At 32.2% G+C, this 20,891-nt stretch overlaps 1 protein-coding gene across 1 annotated transcript; it reads right to left on the reverse strand.

Annotated features, from left to right (window-relative positions):
- Window positions 1-203: 203 nt before the first annotated feature.
- LOC143614444 (leucine aminopeptidase 1-like) lies at window positions 204-12,996 on the reverse strand. The gene is made up of 10 exons (XM_077087880.1): window positions 12,766-12,996; window positions 11,163-11,583; window positions 10,120-10,314; window positions 4,610-4,835; window positions 3,692-3,818; window positions 2,889-2,984; window positions 2,725-2,802; window positions 2,560-2,620; window positions 2,030-2,217; window positions 204-450 (listed from the first exon to the last, which is right to left on the reverse strand). The coding sequence occupies exons 1-10, from the start codon at window positions 12,994-12,996 to the stop codon at window positions 319-321; spliced, it is 1,755 nt and encodes a 584-aa protein (XP_076943995.1). The 3' UTR covers window positions 204-318.
- Between the last annotated feature and the right edge of the window lie 7,895 nt (window positions 12,997-20,891).

Here is a 20,891-nt window from a genome sequence, read left to right on the forward strand (position 1 = left end):
TCATTAATGCATAATGTACAAATGCTTTATGCTGTTCCCATAGTTCTCAACATAAAAATAATTCTTAACTTACAAAAAAAAACATCAAGCAAAAAACTTTAATAAAAAAGGAAGAAACACAAACAAATCAAGATTTAAACCACTCTAAATTGCAAATCATGGCCAATATTTTCTTCCTTTACCCTAACATATACATGTAAAAATAACATGTCATTTCTTGAATTTCCACATTTTAATTTCGTTGAAACAGTTCCAAAACTTTTCTATAGAAACCGCGAATTCGCTTATGTAGATGGGTAAAATGGGAAAATCTATCGCTCAAGATGACGAGTTGGCCACAACCCATTCAACCAAAGTAGGAACTCCGAATCCTGTTGCGGCTTTCTTTTTGTCATTCCAAACAGGACCCGCCATGTCAATATGCAGCCATTCGACGTTCTCATTAACAAACTGCCATGAAGCAAAAAAAAAAAGAATAATTAACAAAAGAAGCGCCAAAGTAGGAACTCCGAATCCTGTTGCGGCTTTCTTCTTATCTTAACGCGCTGAAATGTTGAGCTCAGGCCAGCTCGAAGCCCGTCAAGCCTGCTCGTTTATTATTAAAAAAACTATTTTTTTTTATTCTACACATTGGTATAGATAACAATAAAAATAATATTTGTAGCATATACACAATGCTGAATTTATAAACTATAGAATTCATAATTTATATATATATATATATATAGGATCAGGATCATGTGAGAACTTTTTGAGAATTGAGAACTATGAGAACCATTTTGGACCACAAAAAAACCCAAAAATAAAAAAAATCATAAAACAAAAAAAAACACAAAAATAAAAAAAGTAAAAAAACCAAAGTTCTTATTTATCATCCCGGTTTCTAAAAAAAAAAACCGTAAAAAAAAAATTCTCGGTTTAGCTAAATTATACATATACATATATGTATAATATGTACATATATGTACACACATGTGTTTTTCCTATACACATATGTATAATTTAAGGTAAATGATAGTGTACATATGTGTACATTACATAACTAGAGATTAAATGAAAGTATACATATGTGTATAGGTATAATACGAATTAAAAAGAAAAAAAAATCGGTTTTTTTTTATTATACATATATGTATAATATGTATACACATGTTTTTTCCTATACACATATGTATAATTTAAGGTAAATGATAATGTACATATGTGTATATTATGCAACTATAGATTAAATGAAATTATACATATGTGTATAGATATAATACGAATTAAAAAGAAAAAAAAATTCGGTTTTTTTTTAATGAAACCGGAATGAAATATAAGAATTTTGGTTTTTTTACTTTTTTTTCGGTTTTGTTTGTTTTATAATTTTTTTTAATATTTTTTTAGAGGGTTTTTTTAGTGGTCCAAAATGGTTCTCAAAGTTCTCAATCTGCCAATGGTTCTCTTAGGATCCTTACCCTATATATATATATATAGGGATAGGTTATTGTAAAAAGACAATGTTTCCTAGGAATGGTAAGAATAATTATGGGCCATTAGATTAGGGAATTCAAGGGTTGAGATTTAAAATTACCAAAAACCGACATAGTTATCTAGAATTAACTCTTTTACCATTATAACCGACATAGTTTTCTATAATTGTTCTTTAACCATAATTTGTAATGCCACATATCAAAAATCTATTGGTTCTTACCATTCCTAGAAAACTCCTTATTTTTATTTGAACCGTTTTGGCGTTTTCTATATATATATATATATATATATATATATATTAAAATTTGGGCTTTACTTTTAAAGTTAGTCACTTGATAATTTTCAATATCAAGTTAACTTTCAACATTTTTTCAGTAAAAAACTTGGCTTTAATTTAAACGAGCCAACGAGTGAGCCAATGAGCCAGCTAATGAGCAAGCCACAAGCCGAGCTATCCTTGGCTTGAGCTTGGCTCGTTTACAGAGCTGAGCCGTGATCTTTTTGAACATCTCTAGTTCTTTCTGTTGTAGAAAGATAAAATGGTTGAACATGATACCTGCTTCAAGAAAAGGGCTGCGGTGATGGAACCACCATAGCGGCCTCCGGTGTTGACCATATCGGCCACCCCTGACTTCATTGACTCCCAGTAACTCTCCTCCATTGGCAGCCGCCACAGTTTTTCTCCGGCGGCTTCTGAGGCGGCAACCACTTCTTTTGCCAGGTCATCATTAGGTGTGAACACACCTGAAAAAACCATCATTAATATACAGTCGTTCGTTCAAAAATAGAAGTAAGAGCAGTAAATCGAGGCTACAACCGTCTTTTCACCAATTCACGATTACCATTATTGTTACACATTCATACTTTTAATCGGTTGTAATTACATTTTATCCATTATTGTCATCATAAAAAAAAGAAAAGAAAATGAAGGTGTCAAAACGTTACCATAAGGAAAATTTTATTATCACATTTAACGCATTTATTGTTTGTATTTTTAATTGCCAAAGACTCAAGTGACTAAAAGTGTTTTGGGTCACCCAACCGATCGGTTTTACCAAGTTAAAATCTGCAAAAAAACATGTTTACCTGCAATTGAAGGCCCAAGAGCAACTATACACGCCCCAGTCAACGTTGCCAAATCAACTATCTGCATATAATATAACCAGACAAAAATTATTTATCAAGAATTACGCGATACGAAATGAAATTAAGATTTATTTAAAAAATGATCAGATGGAATGAATAACATACCTTATCTACCCCTTGGTTACAAGCATATATTAACGCATCAGCAAGTGTTAGTCTACCTTCTGCATCAGTGTTGTTAACCTGGCACGATGAACAAATAAAGTTCAGGAATAATTAGAATATAAAAAATTATTTATATTATGTTTAATAACTATTTTTAAAATTACCTCAATTGTCTTTCCATTTGAGGCTGTTAATATGTCTCCAGGCCTCATGCCTGTTCCACTTATCATGTTTTCACAAGCTGCCACAATAAAATGGACCTGCGGTTGTAATATCCCAAGCCAAGTTCAAAATTGTATTAAAAGAAATTGAAACCGTATTAAAAAACTGAAAATCATATTTGAAACGTAGAAAATCACAATGTATAAAAGATGCAGCTTTACGAGATTCTAGAAGGTCACAAGGTTTGTAGATAAGCCGAGCTCGAGCCAAGGCAAGCTCGGTTCGTAGGATTGGTCGTTAGGCTCGTAACTCGTTTAGCTAGCTCGTTGACTCGTTGAAATTAAAGCCCAACTTTTTAATATACAAACTATAACCCAAAAGTATAACCCAGAGTTAAATATATACAAATTAGAAATTTTTTAATTTATTATTTATGCATTATGCGTATGTTAAAAATGTATATACACCAATATGTGTAAATAATGAAATGTTAATTTTAATGAAAAATAAACGAACTGGCTTCATGAGCCAAGAGCCAGCTTGAGCTTTTTACGAGGCGATCTCGAGCTCAACATTTTAGCTTGTTAGATAAATGAGCCAAGCCCGAGCCCAACCTGGCACGACTTACTCGCCTCGTTTACAACCCTAACTCACATACAAGCATACATACATGTATTATGTGTGTGTTTGTATTTACGTAAGCAAATGCATGTGCAGATTTATACTATAATTCTTAAGAATAACAAAAATATAATTAAAAAAAAAACTCAGAATTCTTTGTTGGCCACTAATAACATAGTCTCACCTCTACTCCAGGTGGTTTAATTTGACCAAGAGCTTTTGCAGCACCTAAAACTGCTGCGGAGCCGCCCATATCAAACTTCATGAGCTCGATTAAACTACCAGCTCCAGTCTTAATGTTATAACCACCACTACACGAAATAGAATTTTAAAACAATTATAATTACATCAAGAAGAATAATACCAAAAAAGGAGGAAATGAGCATATGATTATAAGCATGATAACCTTTTTGCTTAAAAATGGGTTGAGTTGGGGTGTGTTTAATCTCAAACGGGTCAGAAAAATGGCAAAAGTGGAACAGGTTGATGTCGTCCATAAGTCTATTTTATTGTACTTTTCATATCATTAGATTATTATTGTATTGATGCCGTATAAAGATCATAATTAAATATTTTAAGAAAATTATGAACAAAAGATTGGTTCATCATATATAAGTTAGGGTTGTTCAAGAAGCCCGCGGCTCGCTCGAAATTGACTCGTCCATAAACAAGCCGAGCACCTGACCCAAGTAAGTGCGGCTCGTTAGGGTCGTTTAGCTGGATCGTTGGCTCATTTAAACTAAAGTACACATTATAACCCAAAAGTAGAATATGAATTTTAATATACATAAATTATAAAATCTTTTCTTTACAAATTCGGTGTTATGTGTATGTTCCAGATATTATTTTTTGTTTTTATGTATATTAATATGCATAAAAATATAAGATTGAATTTCTTGTAAAATAAGCAATCTGGTTCAACGAGCCATGAGCTGACTCAAGCTATCTACAACCCGAGCTTGAGCTCAACATTTCAGCTTGTTAAGATAAACAATCCGAATCGGCTCGACTCGATTTGTAAACGAGCTGAGCACGAACCCAACCTGGCTTGGCTCGGCTCGGCTCGGTTTAAACCCCTAATATAAGTATGTAGAACAATTACCAGTCAAAAGTCAAACCCTTCCCCACTAATGCCAGCTTGGATTTAACTGAACCAGTTGGAGGCTTATAATGTAAATGTATAAATTTAGGAGGATTTGCAGAAGCAGCAGCAACCGCAAGAAACGAACCCATTTTCAATTCTTTGCATTGCTCTGCATCAAGAACCGTTGCTGTAAAAACATCACTATAAGTTGAAGCAATCTTTACGGCCTCCTCCGCTAGTACCTCTGCAAAATAACCGCAAAAAGAAATATTTTATTAATAACTATTAGACCCTTCTATAATATATATAAACGAAAACCCTAAAATCTTATGTGTCGCGATGTGGTCGCTCCCCCCTTTTATGGAAGCCACCAGATTGCTTGATTTTTAAATGTAGGCCTCTCATTGATTTAACTCAAATTCATGGGTATGGGTCTTACCAAAACCAGATGGCTCTTAAACGGGTTATAACGTGCGCGCATATAATGTATATATGTGTGAACCCTCGGGTGGGCAAAAGTAAAATTGCACTAATTTTGACGTTATTTTACTAATCTCGTGAAAATAACGTTAAAAGTGATGGAAGGTTAATCAGGCATCATGTGGTGGCGTTGATAGTCGAAAGACAAGGGTACATGCACCAATCAGCCAGCGTCCCGATGATTGAGTGCTATGTGCCTTATGTCCAAGGCTTGATGCAAAACTAGTATAGAGCCGGGGGTCTCACCGGAAGCAGCCTCTCTATCCCCATGGGGTAGAGGTAAGGCTGTCTACATCTTACCCTCCTCAGACCCTACCATAGCTTTGCTATTGGTGGGATATACTGAGTACGATGATGATGATGATGATGATGATGATAAATTAAAAATTAATCATACCAATTATTTGATATGAAAATCCTATAAAATAGGAATATATTAAAATTTAATAGCCAATTTAAAAAGAAAAAGATATTATTTATAATTAATAAACAATTTTATAGTAAAAAACATAAGCGGGTCAAGGGTCACCAAATCCCATTTGTTTTTAAACGGGTTATAACATATCATTTATTTATAAAACCCTTTCATCATCAAACCTAAGTATATTATTAACTTTCTTACAATAAAGAAAATTAAAATTTAAAAAATAAATATTAAAAAACGAACAATGTAAAACAACCATTCTCTCAGGCCATCAGATTGCTTTATTTGTAAATGAAGGATTCTCACGCATTTGACCCGAATTCACGGGTAAAGGTCTCACCAAACCCATATAGCTTTTAAATTGTTATAACATCTCTTTATATTAAAAAACAATCTCATCAAATATTTGATATGAAAATCTTATAAAATAGGAATATACTAAAAATTAATATCCTATTTTATTTAAAAAAAAGATATTATTTATAATTAAGAAACAATTTTATAATAAAGAAAATAAACGGGTAATGGGTATCACCAAACCCATATAGCTTTTAAACAGGATTATAACATATTATATATTTGTGAAACTATTTCATCATCAAACCTCAAACATATTAATTATTAACTTTCTTACAATAAATAAAATTAAAATCCAAATATACATATATAAATATTAAAAACGAATAATGTATAACAGCCCCCGTAATACGGGGGATAAAATCTAGTATATATATATATATATATATTTATTTATATATCTCCAATCCCTGTCTAATAAAAGAGTGGGTTTCCCCAAAATCCTCCATTTAGTTTTTCACCCGAAAGCTTTAAATTGTCACATGGCATTTCAGCATGTAATTTGTCCAACTGGCATTTCTAAATTTTTAAATTTTCATTTTTATTCATATTCAAAATCAAATTCGCAGTCCTCTCTACAAACCCTAACAATGAACTCAATTACCTTCCCTACAATTAGATTTGGTGCAAATTCATCATCAGTTGTAAAGTTGTAAGTCTTCATCAACAAATTAGGTGTTAATCAATTCCGTCTATCACCGTCTTCAATTTAATAACTATAATGCTAACCCTGATTTTGATTTACAGGTGCCGTTCGTCACAATCCTTAACATCGATCATCGTTTTCTGGTTTCAAGGTATTATAACTATAATGCTAACCCTATTCCCTTATCTTCCTTCATCGCTGTTCCAATCATCAGCATCGATCTTCATCTATTCCACTATTGAATCGATGATGAATCGCGGCTTGTAGATTGATTAATGGATGATCTGATGTCTTTGATTTATTATATATAATTTTAAAAAATTAGGGCTCTTATGTGGGTTTTTCTTATTTTTACTTGATTGTAGCAAGAACGATTTAGGAAACCTAAACTTGATGGTGGGCTTGAACTTCAGTGAATTTGATTATTGTCTATGATGGTTATGGTGATGGCTTTCTTCATATGTCATGGTTAGTTTTTTAGCTTTATGAATCATGATTATGTTGTTTCAATTCTTAGCTTTTTGTATATTATTATTTTTTCTATATTATTTACTTTCTAACAAGCTCTATTAGTATACATGAAAATACATGAAACTATGTGGTTCGTGTTAACGGAATTTTTCCAGCCTTTGGGTTCTGTTTCGTATGACCAGGGGTGGCAAAATATTGATCTCCAGGTTATGAAATTGATCATATATTAGGAATGTTAACTTAAGCTGTTTGCAATTTAAAACTTGAATTTTAATATATTTCATTCTTGTTCATTGATAGAGAATTAGAAATGTAGAACTTAATGCCTTTATTGACAGAAAACCAACAGGTTAACGAAAGTCAGTTTCGAAACACTTTTGTTCGGACTGATTGAAGTTTCTAAGTTCTAAGGTATTTTGAGGATTGAATATTTGATGTTGATCTGAAGGATAATTTTGCACCAATTTTAGCACATTAATAAATTGTAACATATTGTATCCAGCTCACATTCGGTTTGAAATTTGTGCGGGTCAACGGTTTTGAGTTATGGGCTATTTCGGAAATTGAAACGAGTTACGATGGTATACTCGCTAATTCGTTCATTTGTTACAAAATTCTTTTTAACAATCCTTTGTAGTCTGAAGATAATTTACAAAAAATAATTGTGAACGCGTGTCCGCTTTCTAGCCATTCTCCTCTTGCATTTTCCCGCACAAAGTGACAACCCGATTTCCCAACATCGCATACCTCCTTACTGACCCGATTGGAATTTAATGGTTTATTACAGGTGTCGTCTATATTCAAGCTATGATACTAATTGGTGCAGGTAATTTAAAATTGCCAATTCTTAGCTCTTATAGCAGTTATGGGATCGTTAATAGGACCAGTTCTTGGTGTAGGTAATTTATAATTGCCAATGATCATCGTTCATCATATCTTTTATTGCATATGTCATCTGTTTATCTTGTGTTTCAGTTTCTTATGTGGAGTAATTGAGTCAGAAACTAAAAGACTTAGTCAGGAATTGCAACATGTGAGGTAAGTTTTGATCTCTAATAATAATAATTGTACTTATATGTTTTGATATACCAATATACCATGTAATCAACTATGCCAAGGTGTTGAAAATATGTATTAATGTGTTTGTTATATTATTTTGTTCTTATGGAATACTCATATCAGCCTACCTTTTGACCTGCATTTGCATTAGAAATTTTGCTAAGGTTGTTGTTACCTTACTTTGGGACCGTGTTCAGCGTAGTTAAACAGTTACATGATTTTTGTATAATATTTGTACTTCTGTAGTTTGTTTGGTTTTGTTGTACTGAAATCAGTATATCTAACCTGTTATGTATGATAGATTATCATATAGTATTATTTTCATTTTTTTATAATGGGTTTCAAGTAGGTACAAGGCCAAATTAGTCTCTTGGATGCATGTATTTTCTTGCTTTGGGTTGCATCGTTATCCTTCATCAGAATTTGAAGTAATTGCAACAAAAGCTGATGATGAGTAATTGTATTATCAAGGCAAGTAGAAGCTTTATGACTGAATATGAATTTTGATATGAATGAAAATTTAAGATTTTTGTAACATCATTGGTTAACCACATATGATATGTAATTTTATGACATGAATAAAAAATGATGTAATTATTTAAATTATTATAGTTGTTTTATTTTATTTCTTTATTTTTACCAATCTCGTGTATCACACGGGTTCGAACCTAGTATATAATATATATATATAAACCAAACATTTAAAAGCTCTGTGGTTGCTCCCTAAATTCTCTCAAGCCACCATGTAGTGTTATTTGCAAATGGAGGTTTCTCATGCATTTGACCCGAATTCACGGGTATGGGGGTCTTACCAAATCCAGATAGCTCTTAAATGGGTTATAACATCTCATTAAATTAAAAATTAAAAATTAATCTTACAAAATATTTGATATGAAAATTTTATAAAATAGGGATAATACTAAAAATTCATATCCGATTTAAAAAAAAAAGATATTTATAATTAAGAAATAATTTTATAGTAAAAAAATAAGCGGGTTATGGGTCACCAAATCCAGATAGATTTTAAACGGGTTATAATATATCATTTATTTGTGAAACCCTTTCATCGTCAAACCCTAAGTATATTATTAACTTTCTTACAATAAAGAAAACTAAATCCAAAAACTAAATATTTAAAAACGAAAAATGTAAAGCAGCCCCCGTAATACGGGTTGTCAAATTGTGCAACAGAGTCAAACAGGTTAGACGTAGTAGTCCTAAATTATTTTACTCAAAAGACTTTGATTAGGCCTGTAAACGAACCGAATGTTTAGTGAACCATTTGGTGGAAAGTTCGTTATTTAGTACACGAACAAACATAAAGAATAAGTTTTGTTCATGTAGTTAAGCGAATGAACACGAACACGTATCATTCGTTCAACTATGTTTGTGAACCTTTTAAATTCGTTAGTTTTTGTTCTTCACTTTTACTTTTAATTGGTTCTAGTTCATTTACGTTCGTTCGGGTAATTTGTCAACCGATCTTTCATACAGTTAACGAACGAACATAAATGAACACAAGCAAATACAAACAAGAAAACCAGTTCGTTAAATTGCTCGTGTTTGATTGTTTCTTCATTTATGTTAGTGAACACTCGTTTACGTTCGTTCTTTTAAATTCATTTATGTTTGTTCGTTTACATTTATTTATATTCTTTAACGTTTGTTTAGTTCGTTAACATGCTCATTTAAACTTTTAAGGTTTATTAAAATTTTGTCTAGTTTTAATAACTTTTTAGGCCGAACACATTGTTCTTCATTGATACAGTTAATTGGTTTTAGCTTATTTATATTCGTTCGTTTCGTGAACTGTTCACTGATACAGTTGATGAACAAACATAGACAAAGACGAACTCGTTCATTCTTTAAAGAAACTAATACAAACAAGAAAAACCCCGTTGGTTTAATTGTTCGTGTTCAATGACTTCGATCGTTGTTTGGTTAAAGGTAACTAAACGACCACGGACATGCTCTGTTTATGTTCATTCGGTTCGTTTACATGCCTAAGTATGTATAAAAATATAGTCTTTTAACATACTTAACACGTTAAATTTTTATTTTTTAAAGAAATTTTGGAAAAGGGTAACTAACCAGGGGTAAGTACATTAGCGGGTGCGTTTACAAGCTCTTTTCCCAATATTACCCCTGAGCAAACTTCTTGTGAGTATTTGAGTTTCTTTTCAAACTCGGGTCCGGCTCCAAGACCAAGAAAGTCAACGGACTCAAGAGACGGCTTCTTTGACTCGGTTTTAAATCTGTTATCTTCATAAGTCCCCAAAAATATACCTATCACAATCCAAAGCATAATATTCAAGAATCAAAGTCTCACCACATAAATTTAAGTCCTATGCATGATATTAATATGTGTGAGTATTTGGAAAATTTTGATTATTTATTGGATTAATAAATAAGAAAAGGAAAGGTTCATATTTGTGAATAACGTAAGCAATGTTTTGTGAGATGGGAGCAAAGACGTATAAAATTAGGTTAAAGGAAGAGCAAATAAGTAAATAACACTTTCCTTTTACGGATATATAATTGAGGTGGTGTAAACTAGCCAAGCCACTCGCGAGCTAGCCAAGCCACTCGCGAGCTGCTCGAGATCGGCTCGCTAAAAGCTCGAATCAAGTCGAGCTTAAACAAGCCCAAGCCTAAAAATAAGCTTGTTTAATTAAACAATCTCGAGCTCAAGCTGGCTCACAGGCCTACATGAGCCTATTGTTTATATAACTTTTACTAAATATACTAAATGCATATTTATACAATAGTTATTATCATATAGAAAAATATGATAAACATAAATAAATAGTATAAACTATGTTATGTAGCTTATGTTTAAAAATTATATCTAAAAAATAATAATATGTCGAGCTTGACTACTACTACTACTGTTGCTGCTGCTACTACTACGACTACAACCGCCACCACCGCCCCCGCCACCACTACTATAATTTTCCCTTAATTTATAATTTGATGATAATTATTATCATATATAATATGATAAAAATAACTAAAGAATATAAATTATGTTGTGTACAAAAGGCATATCTAAAATGTACATAAAAAATGTACATACATTAAGTAACAAACAATAACGATCCGAGCCCAAACTTCTGAAATAAAACAAAACGTACCCGTTGCTATTGCTGAAGTTGTGGTGAGGTTTAACTCAGGACTTAAATCTTGTGAAGACGCAAGTGCCACCGCAACACTATTAGCCCGAGAAGCCTTAGCCAATGAGGCAACCGACTCACCAAGACTCCTATAACCAGAACTTGATGACCCGGTGGGCCCATTTCCAAGCCCAACCAAACCAACCCGTTTGGCACCAAGGCCCGAAATCCTAACAACCGTTGACTGTCCAACCTTTCCGCTGAAGTCTTCTTCTGTAGATACTTCAGATAACAACCCATTCAATTGAGAATCAAGATTCTTCAAGACATTGTTTTCAAACTTTGAATTCTCGTCTTTTATGATGTCTTTTTCGGTGACACCAATTGCAAGAATATCGCCTTTCCATTCGAGCAAATCAGTGTCTTTTGCAGTGAAAGATATCTTTTTTGTTTCAAAAAATAAAAGAACAAAGATTCAATCTTTCTGTTATTACAAATAATTACATATATACATAATTTATAAACTTCATGTATTTGGGCTGAAAAAAGGCCTAAAATATGGATTTGGGCATGAACTTTAGGCTTACATAATTTAGTTAGTTTATGATTAATCGATTCTTACACATTTGGGCCTGTAAATTTAGGACTACACCATTTATTAGTTTTTTGTGAATTATTTAGCATTCAAAAATCAAAATTATGATCCATAAACTCAATAATGTAAAAGACACTGAAATAATAATATAGCTGAATTGTGTATACAATGGAGGGAAACAGATAAACCTAACTCGAGCGATAAGAGGCTAAAAGATCTGCTACTTTAATTCCAGTTTCAAAAACAGACAGTTTTGTATTTAACTGTATAAACGCAGGCGCAGATCTATGAATAGGAAATGCTGAGCTATTATCTACAGGACCTAACTTATCAGTAGGCTCCCCAAGCACATTGAAAATCCGTCCGAGAGTTGCTCCACCGACCGGAACACTTAGCAAAGCTCCCGCATCAATTATGTCCTTTCATCTCATTAGACCGTCTGTAACACTCATAGCTACGGCTCTAACTCGATTGTTTCCTAATAGTTGCGGATCCGTGGCATAAACATGATACACACGATTAAACCCTAATACTAATAATCTAAAACAGAACAAATAACAGAAGTCGGTTTGTTCTTCGGTTCGGTTTTTGGTTTTCGTCTTTTTGGTAAATGCAATACCGAAACCGAACGTAAAATTTGGTTTTTGAAAAACCATACACAATTAAACCCTAATACTAAAATCTAAAACATAACAAATAACAGAAGTCGGTTTTTTCTTCGGTTCGGTTTTTGGTTTTCCTCTTTTCGCTAAATGCAATACCGAAACCGAACGTAAAATTCGGTTTTTGAAAAACCATAAAACCAAACCGCCAGTTTTGGGTTGTGTTCGGTTAAGTTAATTTTTTTCGGTCTTGACATTTATTTCGGTCGCAGGCCCGTTATTTCGGTTTCACGCACACCCCTACACATTGTATCACATGATTCACATAAAGATTACAAAAACACACCAATTTAAATCACAAGCATTTCGTCGAACACCTTATGTGCACAGTACACAAATAAAAAAAATTCAAATTAAAGAAGCATACCTTATGGGAATCAATTTGTGCAGGATAAGTGAGACCCAGATTAGCCTTGGCAACAGCATGAGTCAATCTTTTAGAACAAAACAATAATGGGTTCTTCAAATTGGTGCGTGAAATTGAAAACCCTAAACTGGGTATTGGTTTAAATTTGGTGAAATGGATGGAATGTGAAGAAGCAAGAAGAGTAGTTGTGGAAGAAGAAGATGATGGGAGTGTAATAATGGGTGCTGCCATTTTCAAATGTCTGTTGGATGACGTTACAGCATTTTATTTGGATAATTCAGAATTAAACACATTACAGTATATTTTTTCTATTTCTTTTTTTTTTTAAGGTTCAGTGGGTTTTATATAATTTAAAGAGTATGTTAGAGTATGACGAGGGGAGCACTAAAATGTAGTGACTTTTTTATATACATGAAAAGATATTTTATCATATTATTTTTAATTTTTTATATTTTATGAAAATGGTTATGAGTGAAGAAATAAAAATTTATGATCAAGGTATAAACAAATAAGAGAGAAAATACAGTTATTTTTATTTTTTATTGTAGTTATAGAAACGAAGATAAGGGAATGGTTGTGGATGCTTTTAGGCGAGTGGTTTATATGGATTTATGGGTTTTTTTATATATATTTTTTGATTGTATAAAATATTTTGAAACTTAAAAGTAACATCTTGTTTATGAATAACTAGAATAACTACGTGAATCTGGTGGCAAAACTTGAAACCCGAAACACTTGGGATGTGTATGTACCCATCCCATTAGGGTGGACGGAGGCCCAAATGATGGGCTCGGTGTTGCCTCGTCCCTAGCGGGAACACGACCTTGTCTAGTTGGTACGGAACCCGGACACTCGAGCATGGTAGTGATATCGTTGCTCCCAATCTTTAATGATCATGTGACCATTCATCAACGGCCATAATATTTAAAAAAAAATTAAAATTTAACCCTCACTAAACCATTTTTAACCTAAAAACTTTTGTTCTTTCATCCAATTCACTTTCTGAAAATCCAAGAAATTTAGCACAAAAACTTTCATGCACGTGTCGGGCAACAACAACGCATAGTCGGAAAACTAATTTTAGTCGGCAGTCATAGCCACTTATCAACAAAATTTTGGTGTAGCCGATCAGGGCGGATATACAATGTAACTAGGTGGTTCATAGGAACCCCCACGAGTTTAGAATTGATAGTGTAACGCTATATAGAAAAACTGAAGTGAACCCTCTTATACAATATATGATAGAAGTGAACCGTTATCACAAATTGGAAAATGGCGCAGTGGAATAGCCATGGTGTTAGTAAATAAAGGTCCCGATTTTGATTCTGTGTTTCACATATTTTTGATTTTTTTTAAAGCAATTAGGGGTTTAAACATAAAACTTTTAACCATAGCTGTTTAGGGGTTTAACCAATAACCAATGATACACCACACATCACTCTAGCAGGTTTCTTTGAATTCTTTGATTTATATTCTAAACTAGGTTTTATCCTCCGTATTACGAAGGTTGTGTTATATTTTTCATTTCTTAACATTTATTTTTTGGATTTAAAATTTTTTTATTTTAAGAAAGTTAATATACTTAGGCCATGTTTGGGATTCCTTATTTGCACCTCCTTTTAACTTATATAAGTTGTTTTTGATAAGTTATTCCCTCCAAACTTATCAAAACCTCCTTTTTCCTTCTTTAAAAACTTAAAAAAGTCACATTACCCAACACCTTTTTAACATAAAAGTTAATAAGTTACAAGAAGGAAAAAATAAGGAATCCTAAGCACCCCATTAGGGTTTGATGATGAAAGAGTTTTATAAATAAATGATATTTTATAACCCGTTTAAAAGCTATTTTGGATTTGGTGACCCATGACCCGCTTATTTTTTTTGGGGCAACTTCATAGAATAGTAACCAACTTTCAAAAGTGTTCCAATTAGGTCACTCAACTTTAAAAAGTGTTTCAATTAGATCACTCAACTTTCGTGTTTGATTAAATTAAAAGTTTTAACATGTTTTTTTAGCCAATTTCTTTTTTGTTTCACATAGGAAATCTTTTTATCTTCTTTTTGCAGTTGACGTTGAGTGGCGACGTGAATTTTATTTTTTATTTTTAAATTTTAATATAATTAACGTTTTTTTAAAATTTTTAAATTTAACTATATATATTGCAAATTCCGACACCCACATCTTATCATCCATATCTTTCTTGACGCACACAAAAATCGGTGAGACTTGATTTGAAGATTTAGTGACCCGATTTGGAAAAAATATGCATCAGTGACCTAATTGGAACACTTTTGAAAGTTGGTTACTATTCTATGAGATTTTCCCTTTTTTTTACTATAAAATTGTTTCTTAATTATAAATAATATCTTTTTTTAAAAAAATCGGATATTAATTTTTTAGTATATCCTTATTTTATAGGATTTTCACATCAAATATTTGGTAAGATTAATTTTTAATTTAATGAGTTGTTATTACCCGTTTAAGACCTATCTAGGTTTGGTGAGACCCATACCCGTGAATTCGGGTCAAATGCATGAGAAGCCTCCATTTACAAATAAAGCAATTTGGTGGCTTGAGAGAATTTAGGGATTTCGTTTATATATATTATAGATTGTTATCTATTTACATATGGGTGTTCATCGGATCGAATAACGAATTATTCAGTTTATTTGTATCAGGTTAATCGGATTTGAAAGTTTTAGGACCCTATTCGAAATCCAATCCGATCTGAATTAGGAATATTCATATCCGATCTGAATCTATCCGAATTCAATTCAAATCGGATTAAGATAATATCCGAATAATCCGAAATAAACCTAAAAAATTTTCCTAATACATTATTCCTAACATTTAATAGTTTAGAATCACAATAATATACAAACCGGAAAATACGAATTACTCTTGAACACAAATTTAAAGTTCAAACTTCAAATAATAGTCTAATAAATATACCAACCCGGAAAATACCCTAAAACATGTTTTTTATTTGGATTAAATGGATATCCGAATAATCTGAATTTTCTAAAATTCCAGATCCAAATCCGAATTAGTTATTTGGATTGATCCGATCCGAATATCCGAATAAGAATTTGGATCAGTTTATTTCGGTTTCGGGTTTTTCGGTTTTCGGATTTCTTGAACACCCCTATATTTACATGTTTAAACAATTCATTTGTGAATAATGTTTAAATTGTTAATTTGAAAATTAGTTGCTTTTTTTTTATCTTACAGTCTGTAATATATGATATATAAGTTGGGATATTTGATTTTGTTTTGAGGAATCAATGGAGTATGATATTGTTTAATTGATTCAAGTTATGCCAAGTCTAGAATTCTAGGTCTCAATTGTGTAATTTATGCTTGTTTTAATATGTATAAAGCTTGAGCAATGGTTCATAACTCGATCAAGAACTTGTGTGTTTGAAGCAGCAATCTCTGGATCGTATTTGCCGAATTCACTTTCATGATTCAGTTAAATTTCCATCAAATTTCACTTCCTTGAATTGATGGTTTTGGATTCTGAACTTAATGTGCCTATAATTTGACTTACGTTAATTTCATAATTATATGTTTGTTTGCCCTCTTTGGATCCTTATGACACTATATCACTAAAAGGAGATGATTTAGTATCTCTTGGTTTCTTCTGAGTCAATAAAGGGTTGACTAAAATCTAATGATTTAATCTTGGTTGCAGATCAAATATGGTGTGAATTCATCTGAAGATCATCACTTTGTGATAGGTATTCTTGTAAGATTTTGAACTTCACTGGAAAGAAATAAATATACCTTATTTAGTCATTAACCATTACAAATATCTTATTAGTGAACAATATGTACGTGTGGGTACCGCAACTAGCTAGATTTGATAGGTTACTTTAGTCAGTGCGGTACATGTGATGAACGTTATTCGAACTGAATGGACGCGAAAATTTTTATGTTCGGTTCTATCAAATCGGAACATCTAAAATTAGTGAACCCTCCTGAAAAAATCTTGGATCCGCCACTGTGGCCGATTGTAACAAACATCAAATTTGTTCAAAGTGGATGGATTTGAAAGTCAAGGTTATGAAATTCAACTGATTCTACGTAGCTGCACATGCCGAGTTGCTTGGAGTAGAAGCATTACTGGAGGCACGCACTTTGTCTTTACCAAACTAAGGTATGAACAATGGTTTTAAATACACGCATCGCCGCCGCATGGGATGCTCTAAAGATCATCCCATATTGGGGGCTCCTGCTCCAGTTCAACATCATGACTACGAAGCCTATGAACCTGATGTGGAGGATTAATTTTATATTTTTGATGGGTGGGTAAAAAATATGTTTTAATGTTTAATATCTGTTTTATTTATTTATATATCTTGAACACGATAACTTTGAATCTTTTATGATTGCGGGTATTCGGTGCTTAAACGAGCTAATCTCCAGAGCTTATACACGCATCTTGGAAGCCTTTGGATGGAATCGAAGGAACGGGAGTGCAACACAGCGAAGAAGTACAAAAGTATGGACGTATCAGAGTTGGCGTACCATACGCCAAAATCTGCGTATGTGCCATCATATGGCGTTGTTAGAGTTAGCGCATGGTACGACAAACTTGGCATAACCTGAACCTGAAGTGTAGTCATCCTTTCTCATATTGATTTCACTAAGTTATATTTTCTTTGCCTAAAGTATGTTTATAATCAAATCTTTAAAACTGTTTTGGCATCGTTTGCCCACCCTAGTTTAATTAATTAGTAAACAATGAATGATATTGACACTTTCTAGTGTTTCAGTGAGGAGATGATCCTACTTACTCTAGCTAGTTAAGGGAAACAATAATAGAGTTTTATAAATGTTTTTTATTGACCTTTTCACTTCGATGAATTTTTACAAATGTTGTATTTTAGTCTATGTTTTATGGTTTTTTTATGAATGTACTTTTTTTATTAATGAATTTTTATGTTTTAAAAAAATAAAGTTATTATAGTTTTTATTTTATTGTTTTATATTATGTTTTTAATATGAAAATAATTTAAATAGTTTAACTAAAGATAAAACAAAGTATAAAATTATTTAAACGATGAACTAAGGTGAATGGTGTACAATTCTATTGTTGAAAAATGGTTGAAGGCAGAATTATGGAGTGATGATGTGTGAAAGAGAAAGAGAATGAACTAGATTACCTTACCTGATAACATATATAAAGAATTAAAGATTATATATATGAGTTATTTGACAAAATTTTATTAATATATTTATTTTTAAATATACATATATATTGAAATACCTTATAAATTATTATATTTCTGCATGATATCTTTCTCTCAAATATATAGCTCGTACTCATGGACTTGGAGGTTGGATGCTTCTCCAGTCTTTGAGATTAAAGAGGTTAAATACAGTATTGATGGTGCTATGATTCTAGAGTTGAAAACATCACTAGATAGAACCGGGTTGTCCCTAAAAATGTAAACATTTTTGCGTGGCGTGTTCTTATAGATAGATTACCAATGCACAAAAACCTAAGTCGATTGAGGCTTTCCATTTTGTGTCCAATTTATCTATCACAAATGGAAACGAATAATCATGTTCTTTATCACAATCATGCTGAAAAGAAGACTTGGTGAATAGTGGTAATCATGTTCTTCTAGATAGATTACCAACGCATGAAAACCTAAGTCGATTGGGGCTTCCATTTTGTGTCCAATTTGTCTATCGCAAATGGAAAAGAGTAATCATGTTCTTTGTCACTGTCATGCTGCAAAGAAGACTTGCAGGCTAGTGGTAATCTGGCTAAAGAGAAACCTTTTGGTTCCGGCGAATCCGAAGATGTCGATGATGTTACTGGATGAGGCGCGCATTAGTTCAAAAGAAAATGTGTTAATTGAAGTGGTTAATTTGCCTTAAAACTTGGTAGTCTATTTAGAATTTCAGAAACAATAATGATTTTTAGATGGACACAGTTAAAAGTAGAGAGATATTCAGAGTACTATTCATTATTCTTTTTTATGACACTAAAATAAATCGTAAAGCTAGATTTACTTGGAATGAATGAATTGAAAACTCTCTCCTTTTTATGTAATTCTTTTTGCTCTATCTAGTTTGGTCGAAGCCCGTTATTTTATACCATCACAACTTTGAAAAAATAAAAGTAAAAATAATAATAATAATAATAATAATAATAATAATATATCATGCCATTATCCAACACAAAAACAAAACACAAGTCACGCCTAGAAATAATCGTTTTTATTTGTATTTAAACATATAATATTACTAGATTTTATCCCTCGTATTACGGGGGTTGTTTTACATTATTCGTTTTTAATATTTATATATGCATATTTGGATTTTAATTTTATTTATTGTAAGAAAGTTAAAAAAAGATATTATTTATAATTAAGAAACAATTTTATAAATAAAATAGGATTAAATTTTTAGTATATTCCTATTTTATATGATTTTCATATCAAATATTTGATGAGATTTTTTTAATATAATGAGATGTTATAACCCGTTTAAGAGCTATCTGGGTTTGGTGAGACCTTTACCCGTGAATTCGGGTCAAATACTTGAGAAGCCTTCATTTACAAATAAAGTAATCCGATAGCTTGAGAGAATGGTTGTTTTACATTTTTCGTTTTTTAATATTTATTTTTTGAATTTTAATTTTCTTTATTGTAAGAAAGTTAATAATATACTTAGGGTTTGATGATGAAAGGGTTTCATAAATAAATGATATGTTATAACCCGTTTAAAAGCTATCTGGATTTGATGACCCATGACCCGCTTATGTTTTTTTACTATAAAATTGTTTATTAATTATAAATAATATCTTTTTCTTTTTAAATTGGATATTAAATTTTAGTATATACCTATTTTGTAGGATTTTCATATCAAATAATTAGTAAGATTAATTTTTAATTTAATGAGATGTTATAACCCGTTTAAAAGTTATCTGGTTTTGGTAAGACCCATATCCATTAATTTAGGTTAAATCAATGAGAGGCCTCTATTTAAAAATCAAGAAATTTGGTGGCTTTCATAAAAGGGGGAACGACCACATTGTGACACGTAGGATTTTTGGGTTTTCGTTATAGATTATAGATTCACAATATGAAAATACTAAAACTCAAAGGCCATCGATAATAACAACAATATAGAAGCAAAACTAATCCAATCTTACGTATTCCTTTGTCATTAAAATCTATGATATAAATTAATGGAGCATTCGTGACGGATCTTCACATTAAAAGTTCGAGTTTGAGGCTAGCGTGCTATGGTTGATCGATTGCGATTATGGTTACCATTTCATCACTTATCCGTCTTCGTTTTTCTTCTGTTATTCATCCATGGAGACTCCTTTGGCGGCCCTCCGCTCGACTTCATGATGGAAAGAGCCATGCTATTGCCACACTGTTCAATTTTACACTACAACACTGTAGAACAGCCATGCTATTGCCACTGTTTTATGACCGTTTATGTTCGCTCCCGAAAACCTTTATGGTCATGAACCAATTTGCAACTGGCTATATCTGCGACCTACTTGTGACCATTTCTTTTAACGTTTACTGTTGTAAACGTAGACTAGTTGGTAATTTTACAAACAACTAAAGTAGGTCGCTAGTCCGTCGCAAATTGGCCCCTATTTTCGCATCCTGTTTTTCAATGACTTTAAGGTCGTTTTGTGAGGTCACAAAAACCATGTTGTCAATCCAATTTGCGACTTGTTTTAACTATAAAAGAAATGTCTACTTTTGCAACCGATATAAAGAAATGCCTTTTGTGACTACATAACGACCGTTTTTAACCTCTACTTTTAGCAATGAACTTGCTTCAAGTTTATTTTGGTTGCTAATTATCTACGACTGGTTATAGTCAGTCGCAAATCTGTCACTAAATTTGAAACTGATTTTTTCCGTGGCTGATTTATGACTGTTTTGTTGGGTTGCAAAAACCTATGGTGGCCATCCATTACGACCCTTTTGTTGGATTTGTAGTTTTGTGACCAATCAATAGATTTGCTCTAACATTTTAAGGTTGTTGTTAATACTCTTTTGGTCACTAAAAGCTCATGGAGTGGAACACCGCCCCCTTTTTTCCCGGGTTACTTCTCATCGGTTTCCGGGGAAAATGGAGA

This window comes from Bidens hawaiensis, unplaced genomic scaffold, assembly GCF_021521415.1.
Source record: "Bidens hawaiensis isolate Kalapana, Puna unplaced genomic scaffold, B.hawaiensis_p1.1 tig00040020_1, whole genome shotgun sequence".
NCBI classification, from domain to species: Eukaryota; Viridiplantae; Streptophyta; class Magnoliopsida; order Asterales; family Asteraceae; genus Bidens; species Bidens hawaiensis.

Coding starts and splice junctions, on each gene's coding strand:
- LOC143614444 (XM_077087880.1), bottom strand. CDS start 12,996: ATGGCAGCACCCATTATTACACTCCCATCATCTTCTTCTTCCACAACT. Junction 3,819..4,609: donor AAGGGTTTGACTTTTGACTG/GTAATTGTTCTA, acceptor TATTTCGTGTAG/TGGTGGTTATAACATTAAGA. Junction 2,985..3,691: donor TTAAACCACCTGGAGTAGAG/GTGAGACTATGT, acceptor TTACAACCGCAG/GTCCATTTTATTGTGGCAGC.